An 18,684-nucleotide genomic window follows, 5' to 3' on the forward strand; every position below is an offset into this window, starting at 1 on the left:
CAACTAGCATACAGTTGAAAAATATTTGGGCTGAGATGGCTTTAATACACCAAATGCACCGTATTTTTTCCTAAATATACTGTGCTGGAAAGCATCTTATATGCTGTAAAATACAGTAATATACAACATGTGTATAAAAATAAAATTTTGATATTAAATGTATTCACTAGTGCTATAATCCATGGGAATTGAGTGCTCAGTATGACCATTCATAAAACAAGACCCAAAAACTTTACTGTTAAGTAGTGCCTTATTATTGTGCATATGACTAAATTTGGACAGGTTCCCTTGACTTTAACATCAAATTCAGACTCTCAGATTATTAAAAATACTGTAGGAGAACTGAATTTGACATAAAAGATTCTGGATAAAAAGAGAGCCAAGAATATCAAGTGCATGTTTCCTTAGAGTTGTATACATCTCCAGTATGACAGGTGGATTTCTTTTCTTCCTTGATTTATACTTACCAAAATCATGTGTTTTGTATAAACAAGGTTTCTCTGTAATTTTACAGTGAAAATAAGATGCTATTTTGAAAAATGTTCCAGTCAGCAATTATAAAAACTCTGCCACTATTCAACATCCATCCAGTTTATTACCACAATCAATCAGTTTGTTCGAGTTGTACTCTAGAATTACAATTATCACGAGTATTAAGAAATACAACGTATTCCGCTTATTAGCTAAATTGTAAATAGACATTTCAAAATATACAACCGAAAACAAGATTTTTGGTATGGCTATTTAATCAATATAGTTTTCCCATAATTATACAAAAGTATTATGTGCAATCTTTGTATGTATTTACATATTTAATCACTCTCGTTAAGTAATGTTAGATAATTAGATGTTTCCACAAAAGTGTGCCTTACAAAAATTGTTGTTATATATAATGTATAGAACTAGGACTTTGTTCTCTGTTATCACTAATGCTAATAGCATTGGAAATCTTGTCGGCTTGGAATATTTTTGCTACTAGAATGTACTTAATTCTGTATATTTTCTGAAAATTAAAATATTTTAGTGTTTTTTAATTTTGTGATATTATTGCCTCTAATTTTGTAAATTTTACTCTGCACATCTTTTAAAGAATATCCTACTAATTACATTTTCTGTAAGCTGAATTTGGTCAAAAAAAAAGGATTGTTTTACAAGAAAGGCATTTTGACGGCACCCGTGAGGCACACTCCCTCTCGTACGTCACAGATGGTATCCTGCGGACAACAGTGTACTTTATCGGAACAACATACAGCATTCGGAAGGGGACAACATCCCCATTGACCACTCTGTAGCTGACAGCAGGTAGCGTTATCGTTACACCGCGTTTGATCTTCACAGACGACGTCTTCAAACTTGAGAGCTCGTAAGGTTTTTAGTTTCGTAAAGACTCTACCTTCCTTAGCTTTTATGCAGGTGTTGTTTCTGTAGCAAACCAAGCCGTAGGGGCAGCAGTGGAGTCCGTCCGTGCAGCAACTTCCTGCAGGATAGGGACAACAGGTATACTGACCCGCTGGTGTGATGCAACAGGGGTCACTTCCTTGGCACATGTGGATGCGATCGGGACAGTAATTGTTTACACTAGAAGCTTCCTTTGTAATCTGAAGTAGATTATTGGACTCTTGCAAGGGAGCAATATCTAAGAGTAGTATTTATAAAATTTATTTAAAAAGATCCATTCTGAGGTGGTAAATTCTGTTAAAAAGTGAAGCATTTTCTTACCTTCCCCATTCACATCAGGACAAATTGCAGTAACAGCAAAAAGTGTTAGAAACCACAAAGCATTCATCATCCTATTAAATTTTAAATGTAATTAACACATTATTCTTTTTATAGTAAATTATAGAATCTATGTTTTGAAATGAATGAGGAAATCTTACCAATACTAAGCATTCAACATTTGATTATGTTGTGCTACAAAATCTCTGCCCCAGCGGCCATCATCCGAAGCCAAGGTAAATGGACTATGGATAAACTGATGATATCGAAGGAGACTAGGGTGCCACTGTACACTTGGATGGGGGCATGTATTGTTCAGTGTCACGTGTATAAATCATACCTGCATTGTACGTCTGATCTGTTTCATTTGGAGAAACCACGTATTTATGACTTTTTTTTAAATATATTGCAAAACGACTTCCAACCACTTAACACTTATATAACAATCCACAAAACCTTTTTTTATAATATTAAGTGAAATGTGATCATTAAATATAGGGAATAAGCAGAACACAGAGTAACATAAAACAAATACAGCAGACACGTGCTAATCCGGCCATTCTTTGCACAGAGGAATGCAGGATTACAGAGTATATAGGATTAAAGGCAACGAATGACATTGTCTGTCGCCCTTCCGTGCTGATTCTTTTTGGAGCTGTATTTTGTTGTGAGATTGTGCACAGAGAGACAGTAATTGCAAGTTTAATTCTTTAATAAAGTTTATGTTACCAGTTTCCTATATGTACTTTAAAAAATAATAAACATGAATCAGAGAAAGATATCTTGATGCGGTATGTCAGATAATTGAGAGACCAGATTAGCAAGAGTATACTTTTTTTTTGGTTGGATTTTTTTTAACTCTCCGCCCTGTGGGCACTAAGAGGGCTTCTTATTGCAAGCCCATTATGGGTTCGGCCAGGCCCACAATGGGGCTGCCGGGTGGTGAGGGACGGGGCCCGACATATCCGAACGGACCACCCCCAAAAAATTCCTGGTGAATTTTCGACCCGTTCAGATTCGAACCCGAGTTCCCCAGAGCGGTAGGCTGCCATCCGGCCGCAGCAAGAGAATACTGTTATAAAAGCAGTTTGAGGGCTTTGTTTGTTTGTTTGTGTGTGTGTGTGTGTGTGTGTGTGTGTGTGTGAATGGATAAATCGTTTTGGATGATGGCCGCAAGGGCTAGTTGTTAAACAATAGCTGTTCGCTAGACGTAAATTCATATCAGTAATGAATACCTCAGATTAGATACAATACTAGTCAATACCATAAATGCTGATAAAAAAGTAATGAAAGAGACGGTTGATTCAGATTTGTAAAGATTTAAAAAAAAAAAAAATAGATAAAATTTAGATTATAGATAAAATAACTAAAGTCTGGGCAAAATTTGATTTCTAAATTCAATGCAACCAATTATAAGCAAACTAACTCTACTAACGGAAATTTAGCTAAAAACCAAACTGTTAAAAATAATGTAAAAACAGGAATCGATAGCAAATTAATAATTAACTTAATCTGTCGACTAACGTCTTCGCAATTCCTGGTTAAGTTCAATAGGTATAGTTTGACATTAAACTCGTTCCACTAGAGGGCGACGAGTCTTCGCTGTCGATTCGTACGTTTTTCCTATGTTTTAATGCACTTTTTAAAGATATGTTTTTAAGTTAAATATCTGTTTTCTTAAAATAAATTTAATTTCTTTATACTATATTAAGGGATTTTATCTATCATCGTCACTTATATCCAATAAAAATAACCCAACATTAAATAAAATTTTGATTTTTCTTCTATCCGAAAGTAACTTCTACCAAATTATAAGATATACACGCTGCTCTAAGTGCAGAATATAGAACAATCGATTATAAAATTATTTTATATAATCTTTTAAAAACGTACTACACAACGTGACTAGTAGAATATATTATTTGTTAATATTCATTTGAAATAATAATAATATTAAACACAGTACTTACGAAGTAGTTTTCGATCCCCTTAATTCAGAAAACGAAGATACACTCTTCTCCACCCTCTCCTGTATATATACTCAGCTGATATTGACTGGGAAAGATCACGTGCTGATATAATCAACGGTTCCTGCAGTCTGATAACCAATCACGTTATTAGAAAATGTTTTTCTTCTATAGTAAAAAAATACGAGTGCTTAATTATGGCTTAGTAACAAGAAAAATAAATATAAAATTTCCTAAATTATTGTATATGATTTAACATAATTATATTCTTAACAAATAGAAAGGATTATTTTAAAAAATCTAGGATGAAATGTATTTAAAATATTACACATTGTACACACACTATGGGTTTTTATTTGTATTTATTCTTCGATTTGTAATATTTTAAAATAAATTATTACATGTTTTACTTTTAGAATAGAAATTAGAGGCTCTAAGTGCAAATAACAGTTTGTAGGATATATACAGTGAAGAGGATAAATAAACAAATGACTTATCTACTTCAGGTTCAAAGTTTTATTAATTAAATAAAGTTAAAGTTAAAGTTTCGTCGATACAATAAATATATTGCATAAAATTGATGTTATTAATACAGAATTATTTTAAACACATAGATTTGCATTGGACTCTCCAAAATATAGATAATTTGATATTACACACGCACTAGTAATATTAAAAAATATTTATATATTAATCTAATCTCGGTTATTTTCATTTAAAAAGTTAAGCAATGCCAAGAAATTTTTTATCATCAATAATTTAAAGGAGATTAGTAATAACAGAACAATTTTTGAAGTACGATATTACCCCGCTTTACTACCTACCTAGTCATTTAGTCAGCAGTCGTAAAAGCGAACCGGGATTCTATAAATTAACAGTGGCGCGCCGCTTCCCTTGTATTTTCTAAAAAATAAATACATATTAATTTTAATTATATGAAAATAATCCCACAATATTTTATTATAACCGCATTATCTATCTTATACAAATTTCTATACTACACGTGAAAAAAAGATAAGATCGCTATTGTATTGTATATTCGAATATTAGTAGCGGAGTGGAAGCACTGTATTGTTGGCTGTATTATTATATTACTCACGGATTTCAATGTTAACCGGTATGGGTACTCTCGGGATTTGGCAGCCCGCGTGCATGCATGCACGCACCGCACACCTAGCAGGACCGTCTCTGATTCCACTCGTAGGGAGCTATTTGACTAAGTGGTTAATGTGATGCTCCGGAAGTGGGTCGAAATTCGTGCACGGAAAATATTTTAATTTCGTATGAAAAAATTTTATAATTATTAATCTTATTGTAAAAAGAAACCGTCAAACGCAAAATGAATATTTTATGTCCATATAAGGACATATCTGTAAAAACTTCTAAGAAAGTCGAACTACTCAGGTTAAAACAATGGATGAATTTGAGTACTTAGATCGAACGTCTTCGATAGGAATCAAATTGTCAATCGAAGTTGACTCACCCCGCGATCTGGGCTCCGATCCCGTTACAATTCGTAACGAGGAGGGGGACCAATTGGAGAACGGGGGAAAGTCGACATCGACCTATCGGAGTGTTCGATCAGGGACTCAGAAAAAACTTATAAAAACCGCGCAAAAATAGGATGTGACGTTCTTGGTTCTAAGTTCGGTGTGCTCCGCTTCTGGATTTTTCCTGCGGTTCAACAACGGGAACTTGGTCGTCATTCCGAAAGAAGTTTTCGCCATCCCGTCCCAGCAAGTTTCGCCAAGGGTAATCTGCTACGAGAATCACCCCTTCAATTTATGCTGTGCGCCCCGGAGCCTACGTTTTCCTCATCATCTTCGCCAAAAGGAGAAATGATCGTAGAAAAGATTGAACTTTATTTACGAACTGATTCACTCTGCGGATAGGCTTTACGCCGAAGTAAAACAGTAGTTGTAAGAAAAATTTTTATTTTTAAAATTTTCGCTGGATGATAATATTGTTAATATAAAAAAAGACAGTCATTTTCCAAAAATATTTTGGAGCGATTACCGTTTATTTCTTTAAAATGTTCTGTCTTTTTTATATTAAAAATTTTTATATTTATTAAACGGTATACGATGGAGAACCTGTCTCAGTAAGTTTTTTCACTCCCACAAGACAGTGCTGACCGCTCGACTGTCGTGACACTTTCTCCCTAATCGGCAAACCTCACACTGGTGTCCGAGAAGTGGGATTTTAAGTCCCCAATCTCCACCGGGTCAACGACTTCACATGAGTATTTGAAGCAATTTGGAAATCGAAGCGGAATAGAATTTAACATTAGTAAATAATATAAAATAAATATTGAAAATTATAACGAGATAGTTACGGCTAATAGATATATTTAAATTAATAGATGTTATATGTTTTTATCAAAGCGAGAATCGGCATTTAGAGGGCATAGGGAATCTATTGAATCTAATAATAGAGTTAATTATATTGAACTTTATTAATAACTATTTATTAATTACGTCAGATAAATAATATATTAAAAATACATATAAAGAATTAACTGATCGCCCCTGGAAGTCGGCTTCTTACAGAAACACAGCTTCCCTATCATCAAATGTCACGGCACGCCACTGTAAATTAAGGTTCGGTACCCGGAAAGAATTTACGATACCGAAGAAAGTTAGAGAGGAAAGAGTCAAAACAATATCGGCACTAAGAGAACCTTTTTTTTTTTTTTTATCAAGTTCATCGTGGGTTCAATGTGGCGAGTCCCATAAAAGTTCTGCATCTTTTTTTCCTGTCTTTCTACGTTTTAATTTCATTTTTTCCAGATTTTTGATGGTTTTGTAATTACGTCTAACAGATATTTTTGTGCGGAAACACGTGCGGATTTTGATTTATAACCATTTTTTGTTTCACAGACCGTCAGCAGGAGTGAACTTTTTGAAAAACTAAGAAAAAAGATAAATGATTCGAAGTACAAAATATTATCGTAGATTACATTAAAAAAAAGTTTAATTTAACAAATCCTAGTCGAGTTATGTAAAATGAGTTACGAGGAATTAGACACCTTCCTTTAGATTCTGATAGCGTGGGTGTCATCGTCACCGATTAAACGCTATCAGAATCTAAAGGAAGGTGTCGAATAGACCATCTCTAACCGACTTTTCCCGCGACCGACACGGAGCTTCATTTACACCTGGAGACAGGTGGGACACCAATTAGAAAGCGCGGAAGAAAAGTCCGTCCAATTAGCGACGATTCGGTCACGAAAAACTTATAAAAACTTCGACGTCAAGGACAGAAAGTGGCCTCCTCTAGTCTACCTGTGGTTTTAGTTTCCTCTCCGCTCGTCATACGTCCGTTCATCATTTTTTTGTGTGCTGATTCTCCCTATACGAACTATTAAAGTGTCGTCGCCCCGGGGGCCCTGTCGGCGTTGGACTGGAACGGAAAAAAGAAACGACTGAAGACAACTCACCGAACTCTGAACCCCGGAATCTTGATAATTTTATGTAAGCACATTCGTCAAAAATAAATGGTTTCCTTGTAAAACACTTGTCTTTCCTGCCTCCTCAAAACCGACAACCACGTACGAATAGACCTTAAGCCATCCCGACTGTAGGGAATAAAAACTCTCCCTCCTTACAAAATCAGCGACGAGATTGAAAAAACATATAATCGACCATCGGCACTACACAATATCATTCTCCCGAGGAAGCTCTGGCTTTAATTACCTCCACGAAGTTAACTAAATCGCAGTATATAATGTTACGGCAAAGTGCTATAGAAAAAGGTGTTAAGTGAGAGTTATTCCCGAAAAACAAAAGACTAAAAACAAACGAAATTTTTACGTCACCAAACCAAAAAAGTAAATTATTTTAAAAACAAAAATAACGCCCTCGGGTAAATTAAATTAAAATTATTACCTACAATACATCAAAAATATTAGTGTAATTGCAAAATGAGTTATTCAAATCAGATATAATTTACAGTAAAAGAAGAAATAAATCCAGGGGACGAGGGTAATTAGTTGCTACAGCGTACTGATGTATAGATTTTGTTAAAGGGTAATGTAATGAAATAGTTTAAAGGGGGAGGGACTCGTGCTAACAAAAACTATTTAGCTTACATTCGTGGTATTTGGCATTTTGGTTAAATTCAAGATACGTATACCGTCATGGCGGCTCATCTCTGATTCCAGCAAACAAAAGAAAGGAAACAGTGGGGACGCACGTTCTAACCTAACTTAACCTATTCTAATAAATTACCATAATTATTACCAACCAAATTATTAGATTAGGTTAGGTTAGGTTAGAACGTGCGTCCCCACTGTTTCCTTTTGTTTGCTGGAATCAGAGATGAGCCGCCATGACGGTATACGTATCTTGAATTTAACCGGCATTTTTTGACAGACATTTAACATTCTCTATTAATACTCTCGGAAGGTAATAAAAAAAACCATAATAGTTTCAGTCGAGAGTTTGTTGCCGTTGTTCGTTTTAAAATGGTAACATTGGTTGTGAACCCCTCAGCAGTAGTTATTCATTAGATCTTAATCCGATCCAGAAATTTGTCTGTTACGATGGGTATAATTAAGCTATTCTTTATGTTGTAAATTCTAATGAACAAAAACGAATAATAAAACACAAGACTCTTGCTCGAGTTTCCTTCTTTTCGGACAAGATCAGGAAATTATTAGATATAAACATTATTGATTTATTTATCTTAAATGCTGTAGCCTATATTAACAGTAATGTCATAAATAAACAAGGGATTAACGCTTTCTCATTATAACAAAATACAAAATTTCCCATTGAAAATACACAGAGAAAACAATTCATTGGTACTTTTCGGTTAATGGGACATCAGTTAATTTCTACATAAAATCGCTTTTTTATTTTGTTAATTATACTATTCGAAAATAATTTTAGAAAAATTAAAATGATTAAACTTACGAGCTTTTCCCATATTACATGAGAAGCATAAACCTGCAGATTTCGTGTATCGTCGCTGTAAACATTTCGGTCTTGGAGTGAATACCCAACTGCTGCGGAAGAACACGTCCGATATATTGTTTTCTGCGTATAAATAGACTGTCGTTCACTTCTATAACTTTGTTCGAATCGGCAATTGCCAAATTGTAAAATCCATTTACACTGAAGAAAGAAAAAACAAGAGAACAGCTACAGTTTAATTAATTAACATCGACAACATTAAAGTAACATCGTTCTGCATCACTTCTCCCAAGAAACGTAATTTACATATCAACGCGACGTTAAACGACACATTAATTAATAAGCAAAGTAGTTAAGGATTTTAATAGATATTTAAATTTACCATAATTTAGAATTTTTAATCAACTTATATGTATAATTAACATCGATAATCAACATTGCAAATGAAATCAACGGGAAAATATGCAAAACATTTTATGTATTTGACACGTGTCAATGAATATCGGTTGTCGTCCCTATCGATTTTTGTAATTTTTAATAAATTTGAAATAAAAAGGCATTTCTTTAATTGTACTCTAACATCATGTTAAGCGAATAAAGATAAATAATCAAGCCGTTAAAAATCACAGCTTGTGTTCCGTTAACGGAAAAGTACCCAACCATTTCTTTGTATACATTTTGTTAAAATGATTAAATTCAGTAAAACGTAATCTATAATCGAATTATAATGACTCGATAATTCCGGATATATTTAAACGGAACCTCGACAGAGCACAACACAGCGCGTGTTGTTGTTGGTTAAGTTATGGCAACGCAACACTTGGGCGATCTGCCAGAGGGATGCCTTCCGGTAGGTCTTTTTTTTTAAGGGAAACTGGAGTTACAGACGTGGAGAAAACACGGAAATCTTCACGTGGCCAGCCCGTCCGAGCGAGGCGCAAAACCCACGACCGAACTCCTAGTGTTCGGGGTACGAAGACCGCTTGGTCACTGGTGGGCACAACACAGGGCATTCTTCTTCTTATTCCGGATTGATGGGATAAAGCAACGCAACATAAGGGCAATCTGCTAAGGGGATAGATATCTCTCTCGAAGACTTTCTACCGGAAACTGGTTCTTATTTAAGTTAAATACTTTAGATAGGTTAAGAAAACTCGAAAAACTCGACGTTGGTAAGGTACGAACCCACGACAGCGTAGTTTTATCCACTTTAAACTTTTTCCCTTTAAAATATAAAGTGGTGGATAAGCGAGTAAAGTTAATTTTAACGAATTTTTAAAATAAACTTTTAATTCTAAATAAGTAACTTATTTATTTTTATACAGATAAATTCATTTAAAAGATTTTTAAAAAATGTTAAGAGTCCTTTATGGATAATTTAAATAGTGTACACAGGTGAAAAATAAAGATTTTGTTTTTCTGAATAAGACTTTCTCTATTTGCAAAAACTGATACAACACCAGTACAATAAGTGCTATTAATATACTAAGCTCAATGTAGACAACGATATAATTAAAATTCAATTTCTACTTTCTGCATTCTTGAGGCGCCTCTTCGTACTGTTCGTGTGATACTACTACAATAAGCCTACACAATCAGAATCAAAATCTCTTTTCATACGCACTGCAAGATACAAATTCATCGTCTCGTATTTCAGCAAAACACGAATTACGTGTAAAATTCTCTTTTCCACATCTGCACCACCATCTACAAAAAATAGTAGCTAAGAATTGTTGATCGGCATCCCGAAATATAAATGAAAATGAGGGTCCTCGCTCTTAGTATAAGCAAATCTAATACTTTTCTAATGTTAATCTTTTATTCTTGTTATCAACATGCTACAATCTACACGAAAACAAAGATAATAAATCGATTGTAAAACCCCTACACTGTATAATCCACCAGATTCATCTCCCTCCCTCTTTTCCGTCAGCAGATTCGCAGCGTAATGCTATTAACCAGCATTACAATAAATAATTAACTCACATTCGCACCCATTCGTTACGCTTCCTTCTTAACATCTACATAACACGTCACGAATTGTTATACTCAAATTATTAAAAATAAACATATATCCATTTGATGAAAACAATATATTAGCCAATCTGTATTTATACCTTAATTAGTTTGTACAAAAACCCTCATTCAACATCCACCTGTTACGCTTCCTCCTCACCATTAATTAACATAACAGGGCATGTTTTGCTATTCTCGAGCCACCGGATATTAACCAATTAATATATTAAATTCAATCGCTAATTATCTATTCGCTCCTTGGAACCATCTTCGCCAGACATTTTGTGAAAAAATCCTATTTCTCTGCCGTATTACGTCATCCGTATTTTACTGAAGGCTCTCGCCAATCTTAATTAATATTTCTAAGACTGTTCGTTCCTCTCAGTCTATTTTTATTAATCCATCTTATTAATAGATACTATATTAAACATTGATACATTTTCATTTTATAAATTCGTAACATTTGCTTCTTTAGTCACAGCGTGGCCTGTTGTCGTGTGGCGGTTTCTGTGGTTACCTTTATTAAGGATTACCTTGAAAAACTCGACTTCTACACCACTATTTTACATGTGTTTTTAGATGTGTAACTACAGAAACCGCAGCACGACAACAGGTCGCGCTATGGCTAAAAAATATTACACCTTATCTACTGTACTGTACTGTACACGATTGGCAAATAAGTAAATATAAATTCGTGCGTACTGAATATTTTAATGTGAACATATAATCGAAAATATCTCAGATTAAATCAAATTTTTGCAATTTATTTAAATTGTTTATCACGAAAATAACACACAAAAAGGCAAATTAATAAGACAGATCGATATAAATGTTGAAAATAAAAAAATTTCAAATGAGAAATGTGTAACAATAAAAACAAGCAACTATGATGAATCGTCATCTTTACGAGTACAAGTATTCATATCACAAGTAGTGTTTGCAGGGCAGCAATGTATTTTATCCGGACAACACACTGCATTTTCAAATGGACAACATCCCCAGTCGCCGCTAGGCAACTGGCAACAAGTGTCGCCATCTTTACAATGACCGCCATCTTTGCACGTGACGTCTTGTTGAGAGGCCGACATGGTCTCCATTACAGATATATTCTTGTCACGATGTGGCAAACAAATTTTGTTATCTATGCAAATGGTATTAGCGGGGCAACAATGAAGACCATCGGTACAGCAGGATCCGAAAGAATAAGGACAGCATTTATTTCCAACAGACGACACGCAACAAGTCTCACTCCCTTGACAGTAGTGTTTACCGTCCGGACACATACTATTCACTTTAGACGCCGGTTTGGTGTGTTTTAAGAAGATCGAATAGTCCGAAACTTGATGCAAAAGAACTCCCACGCATCTCATCTGTCTCAGATCGCATCTGGTATTTGCAGGGCAGCAATGTTCTCCATCCATACAACATACGGCATTTTCTACAGGACAGCACATGCTGGAATTGCCTTTTCCGGGACAGCAGGTGCCATTTTTAACGCATACAGTACCGTCTTCACATATTAGATTCGCATCATCTGAAAATGAGAAAAATAACTTATTAATTTAAAAATTATTATAAAAGTTATTTTATCGAAGATAATAAAATGTTATGTTTTAAACAGTTATGGAGAATGTGTATTAAGAAATTCTTTATCACATGAGCAAAAAATACGAAAAAACATTCACTTATTCTAGTTAATGAGTATAGAAGAAGGACCTTCTTAGGTACAAGGAGGAAAGTGGCATGTTATATTACACGAATTAACTACGCGCCTGTGAACCATTTATAAACAGTTTTATACAAGTTAAAATAGAAGATAAACTTAAAAGATGTATTATTTTAAACTAGAAAACAATATATAAATGGCATAAAGATCTTACTTTCAAAACATTCGATATCCCCATAAAACGTCGAAAGGATTAAAAATGATAGTACCAACACATTCTTCATGGCTTTGGCTATATAAAATGATATAAAAGAAAACGATGGTCTATTTAGAAATGATTGTTCTCGTTAATAAAATCTCACTAAGTAATTTCGGCTTTACTGAGTGTGTGATATATACTGTATTGAATATTTATTTAGGGTTATAGGTCAGCTAGTACAAAGTCTCTACCATCACGCTATATTCGTGTTTATGTTTAAGGTACCTTTTAAAGTGATGTGTTAAAATATTTGGCAATTGCACAACATAATTTATTTTGGATTTTTTAAATAAATAAATACTTCAAACGGATATAATGGCCTCAGGGTCGGCTGGAGCAAGCGGGGCCTTGGAAAATCGCTATTAGTGGGGCCTTGAATATTTGCAAAGAGATTTTTCTTATAAATTTGAAACTTCGGGTCCTCTCTGATCGCGGGTGTTTGGGCTAAGGCCCGAAAAACTAACTGATGAATCGGTCTTGAGTGGCCATCTGATAATATAGCCATATATATATATATAGGGCTATAATGTATTGAAAGTATATATATGTACTGTATATATAAACTATTAATTGTCGTCAATAATCTTTATAGATTCAAGAGAAGCGCGATAACTAAATGCAGATTCAATCTTTCGATAATTAATTTAAAATAACAGAGTTAATTTACATAGATCCAGATTTGTGTATTTTGCTTGTCGTTCTTTTAAATATTAAAATTATTTGTAATTTTATAAATTTAACAGACGTAATATTAAAATATTTGATTGGGACTCTGTACTTGGCAGATTACTATAAACAAAATAATTGACGAGTAGTGTAGTACTTTCATTTTAACTCCTTTCGGTATTGAATCGGAGTGTCGAAATTGCACCATTATGTGTAATAACGGCGCAGTATATTTGTATTTGGTTTAAAATGCATGTTAAAGGTTATTAACGACAATTAAAAGTTTATATATAATTAAAAGCTTTTCTCTTGTAAAACAGACGTTAATTAGCTAGTTAAATATAATTAAATGAATTTAATCTGTTATATTATTATTTAATTTAAATACTCTCCCAAATAATATCTTCGTATGCTATCAAATACATCGAGAGGCAACTCGATGGTTTGATTGATTGCAAGAAAACCTGAAAGGTAAACCGTAAACTAAACGATAAACTTACTTTTCGAGTTTAAATTTACGTTAATATTGTAAGTATTACCAGTAAGCCAACAGTAATTTCACCAAACAATACTTTTGAAAACGAACTGGCGCCATACTTCTAGTCTACGAATTTTCAATATGGCGTCAATACAGTAGACCCCTCCCTATAATACGGTAGATACGTTCCGTTTTATATGAATTCGTGTTTTACGATCACTTAAATACATAAGCCAATCACAGCCCGGCACGTGTGCAGTTTAGGGACTACTGTTGTTTGAAAGGTTTTCTTCCATAAAATTAATCGATTCGAGACTAATATGACTCAACATTTCCAAAATAATTTTGGGAATAATCCACATAAACTATGCTATAAAGAAAAAATTGTAGGATTACTTACCGAGTGTGCACCGTCGACGACGCCATTGCTTAAGCTTGTTTTCGTCGTGGAGCTTGTCATCGAATGGCGCTCGCGTGCTTCCTGATAAATTATTTTTTTTGCGAAAAATTCGCTGAACTTTGGAGACATCATTAATAGAAATATAATTTTTATGGACGTTAAATAATAAATGGTTTTTAGTAGGTCCGCTGCTCGTTTAAACTCAACGGTTTGTACAATATCCGCTATTGGTCTAGATTCGACCAATCCTGTCGCGACACGAGTCGGCGATGACGTTTTACCGTATTATACGAGTTTCTTTTAGCGTGTTTATACGAATACGGTCGCAATTTTTTGCCATTATATACGAATCCGTATTATATGAACCCCGTTTTATAGGGGTCTACTGTACATTATGCCATATTGAAAATTTGTAGACTGCTCCGAACAAAATATTATTAACAACTACAGTTTTATTTTATATATTTTACAGATTATCTAAATAAATTTTATTAAGTAAGATCGTTATTCGCTTCAGTCAATACGTAATGCGATCATACAGTATGTTCGTGAATGTGTATATACCGGGGTTTTAATTAATTATAATTAAATAACTTCATTAAACGTTTCTAAAATAGATATTTTTGTTTTTAAAATTACAAGGTAGTACAATAAATTCGAGTAAAATAGTAATAAAAAAGTGATAAATAGGAACACAAAAGTAAAAACACGAGTAAGTTGGAGCACAAAACTGAAAAAATTTGGGAAATAGGCATACAATATTTAAAAAATAAACGTAGGGAAACAGAACTTTAAGAAAGTAAAAACAGGAGCATAAAATTTAAAGAAGAGTAAATAATAACAATTTAACTATAAATTATTTGAGAATTTCGAATTTTTTATTTATTTGAAGTGTGTAATAACTGCACATGTCACATTCTAATATTTTCTCAACGTTTAATTGATTTTTTCTTAATTACGTTAATCATTTCTTAATTTATTCTTAATTATAAAAGATTACGTGGTCGAGATGATCTATGCCCCTCCTGGTTACGCTAATCCCTTTTCCTTCGAGTAATTTTCATCCTTGTGATTGAAAACAAGATGGAAAAGTGATTAAATATTGTAAACAATCTACTTTTTTTATAAATATATTTTCGAAGAAAATTTAATTTATTAATGAAATAAAATAAAAATTAACACATTGTATTTAAAAATAAATTTACTTTATAGAAGTTAGAGTCGAACTACATGAACTGATTATAGTGAGAATTTATACAAGTATTCGTAAGCACACATACAGTAATAACGATAAAATGATATAAATGATTAACATTTTATAATAAAACATATTAATTATAACTAATTTTCGTCAGAAGAAATGCAAATCGCATTATAGTCGTCACAAGTAGTTTTGGCAGGGCAGCAATGTATTTTATCTGGACAACACACAGCATTTTCAAATGGACAACATCCCCAGTCGCCGCTAGGCAATTGGCAACAAGTGTCGCCATCTTGACAACGATGACCATCTTTGCACGTGACGTCTTGGGGAGAGACCGACATGGTGTCCATTATAGATATATTCTTGCCACGATCTGGCGAACAGTATTTGTTATCTATGCAAATGGTATTAGCGGGGCAACAATGAAGACCATCGGCACAACAGGATCCGAAAGAATAAGGACAGCATTTATTTCCAACAGACGACACGCAACAAGTCTCACTCCCTTGACAGTAGTGTTTACCGTCCGGACAGATACTATTCACTTTAGACGCCGGTTTGGTGTGTTTTAAGAAGATCGAATAGTCCGAAACCTGATGCAAAAGAACTCCCACGCATCTCATCTGTCTCAGATCGCATCTGGTATTTGCAGGGCAGCAATGTTCTCCATCCGTACAACATACGGCATTTTCTACAGGACAGCACATGTTGGAATTATCTTTTCCGGGACAGCAGGTGCCATTTTTAACGCATATAGTGCCATCTTCACATATTAGATTTGTATCATCTGTAAAAGGGGAAAATGGTTTACTTACTTCATGATTTTTAGTTAGAAATATTGACATAACTTTTTAGGGTGATATGCGTAAAGTGTAGACAGTGAGTGTAGTATATAATCGGATTGACATTGAGTTACCCAAGATGAAATTGCCCATTAATCATGACGAGAGTATACATGGAACTTAGCAAACAACATTTTAAGTTTATTTTAGTTGGAATGAATCTGTTTCCACTCGAAAACATCGCTTAGTGTCAAGACATAAATGAAAAATTAGGCGTTAGTTATAAATGAACTAGTCATTTTCGATCTATGCTTACGTTGTTTAATTAGTAATTCGAACGTCATTTATTTTGCATGTATTGTATGTATTTGACATCATTTGATTTATCTACTCTTCATGCCAGAATTTTTACAAGCCAACCTCCAATAAGGACAACCTCCCGACATCGGTCATCTGTAAACAGCAGCCATTTTTGAACCGCGTACAAAGTAATTTCCAAACGACGACCATTTTTCTCATCGGTGGCCGCCATTCGAAGGTTCGACTGTACGTAATTGTTTATTAGACATTTCAGAATGAAGGAAAATAAATACGATCTAGTTTTTCTCTATTTAAATCTACTCTTTTTTATATATATTTATATTTTCAAAAAACTGATGCAAAGTAGAAAATAAAAACAATAAGAATAAATTATAATTAAAGTTAAATGCAAATAAAATAACAATCTTACCTTCAGAACGATTGACAGAGAATATGGAAACAATTAAAAATGAAAGTAACAGTAAATTCTTCATGATTTATAATAAATGAATAATCCAAATTGTTGTTACATGAAAGCAAAATTGCGAACAAACCGGGATTAACTACAATATAACCCAAGTGAGACTTGACTTTACAGTATTTTGTTTATATTAAGATCACTTGTCAAGTACAAAGTTTCTATCAGATTATTCCGTAGTTTAAACTTTAAACAAAAGTAATGCTTAACTATATTTTTTAAACAGTAAAATTATCGTGTTATATAACATTTTTTGCAAATTAAGTAGTTTCTTTGAGTTCAAAGAATTAGTTGAGGCAAAAGCTGGAGCATTCATGTTTTTTCCTCAACTAATTCTTTAGACTTTTCGAACACTCTTTACATCTAAATTGCAATCGTGGGGAAGCTGTTAACAATAGTAATTCAATAACAGTAAATGGTTATGGTTGAAAATAGGGGTTTAGGGGTGCTGAACTCTCCCTGTAAGGTTTCTCTACCAAGTAATGTCGGGTACCTCACGTAGTAAAAATTTAGTGAGGTACAAACTGTTTCCTTTTTTCGCCCCATCTAAAGATTTCTATTGAAATGTTTAATCGTTCTACAGTATAATGTCTGAGAAGTATAAACAGGAGCTGAGAAAACAAAGAGAAAGATGCTTTACCACTTTATAAGAGAGTCTTAATTACTTATCCTTATTGTTATTTTACAAGTATAATGACGTAAGTCATTAAAAATTAAATAAAACTAATAGTAGTTTAGTTTCAATATAACTAAAAGATGGCGACACTTCAATTCACAACCAGTATCAATTAAAATACCGCCATCTGTTCGTTAATATTAAAACTAAAAATCTTTACTTCTTAATTTTCTCGTACACCCATAAATAAATAAATTATTAATTAATAAAATAATAAATATATATTTATCTCGGAACGTAAAGCATAACAATAAAATCAATAGTTATTTAGAATACTTAATTAAAAGGCATATCGTCACCAAGTTCAATATTGTTTACTTGTATGCAAAATATTCTTAGGAATTATTTACATTCGGTAAAAAATTAATCCTAACCGTTATCTTACTAGAAAATTGACGAATAATTAAATTATAATCCCGTAAACTTTCATTTTTTATGCGATGTAATTTTTATGCTGAACCAAAATTTCTGCTGTGTTCGGGATTTTGCTGACCCCGGACGAAGACAAGTACCGAATGTTAGTATTTTATGTAAAAAGCACGATATGGAAATATTAAAGTAAAGTTTTCTTTCGATAATTGGTGAAAAATCTGCTTCTGGTTTAAAGAAAGTAATGGGATCCACATATGTGATGCCAGGGTCTCATCTCAAGCCTTACATATGGTTAAAAAATTATTATAAAAGTTATTTTATCGAAGATAATAAAATGTCATACTTTAAACAGTTATGGAGAATGTGGATTAAAGCATTCTTTATTATATGCAGAGAAAACTCTACCGATGCGCATTGGTTTGGTTTGTGTGGTTATGTTAACGCGACACGTGGGCTATCAGTCGAGCGGAATGTCTTCCAGAAGGACTTTTATGAAAAACTAGCACATATTTAATCGATAAATAAATAAAATTTTGTCATTGATTAAATTAACATAAATGTTGAAATTTTAACTTAGATTTTTGGTACACATGAAGAAGTAAGCAAAAATTACGAGAAAACATTCACTTATTTCAGTTAATGAAGTACGGTCATCGCGCTTCAGTTGTATGATGTAAATATGCCATACTTTGGTATCCCAGCACGGTATGGCATATTTGCCATAACTTTTAGTGGGAACTAAAAATATGGCAAATACGCAAACATTACAAGAAGCGCTTCTAATAATA

General features: G+C 33.4%; 1 protein-coding gene and 1 long non-coding RNA gene across 2 annotated transcripts; one reads left to right on the forward strand and one right to left on the reverse strand.

Annotated features, from left to right (window-relative positions):
• Window positions 1-575: 575 nt before the first annotated feature.
• LOC111634466 (granulins-like) lies at window positions 576-16,973 on the reverse strand. Its single transcript, XM_023379236.1, has 9 exons — window positions 16,801-16,973; window positions 15,427-16,075; window positions 15,312-15,319; window positions 12,496-12,624; window positions 11,501-12,149; window positions 8,685-8,800; window positions 3,687-3,756; window positions 1,720-1,790; window positions 576-1,636 (listed from the first exon to the last, which is right to left on the reverse strand). Exons 1-9 carry the CDS (start codon window positions 16,862-16,864, stop codon window positions 1,149-1,151), a joined length of 2,244 nt encoding a protein of 747 aa, XP_023235004.1. The 5' UTR covers window positions 16,865-16,973; the 3' UTR covers window positions 576-1,148.
• Window positions 4,735-7,191, forward strand: LOC111634465. Its single transcript, XR_002758225.1, has 2 exons — window positions 4,735-5,602; window positions 6,563-7,191. It is a non-coding gene; the product is annotated as an uncharacterized LOC111634465 (long non-coding RNA).
• Window positions 16,974-18,684: the final 1,711 nt, after the last annotated feature.

This window comes from Centruroides sculpturatus, unplaced genomic scaffold, assembly GCF_000671375.1.
Source record: "Centruroides sculpturatus isolate CEXI.00-Female unplaced genomic scaffold, Cexi_2.0 scaffold710, whole genome shotgun sequence".
Taxonomy (NCBI): domain Eukaryota; kingdom Metazoa; phylum Arthropoda; class Arachnida; order Scorpiones; family Buthidae; genus Centruroides; species Centruroides sculpturatus.

What these genes read in the sequence shown, in the direction of transcription:
- LOC111634466 (XM_023379236.1), bottom strand. Translation starts at nt 16,864, where the DNA reads ATGAAGAATTTACTGTTACTTTCATTTTTAATTGTTTCCATATTCTCT. An exon ending in CTCTGTCAATCGTTCTGAAG is followed by an intron (nt 16,076 to 16,800) that starts GTAAGATTGTTA and finishes CCCCTTTTACAG; the next exon opens with ATGATACAAATCTAATATGT. An exon ending in TGTTCTTCCGCAGCAGTTGG is followed by an intron (nt 3,757 to 8,684) that starts GTATTCACTCCA and finishes ATATCAGCTGAG; the next exon opens with TATATATACAGGAGAGGGTG.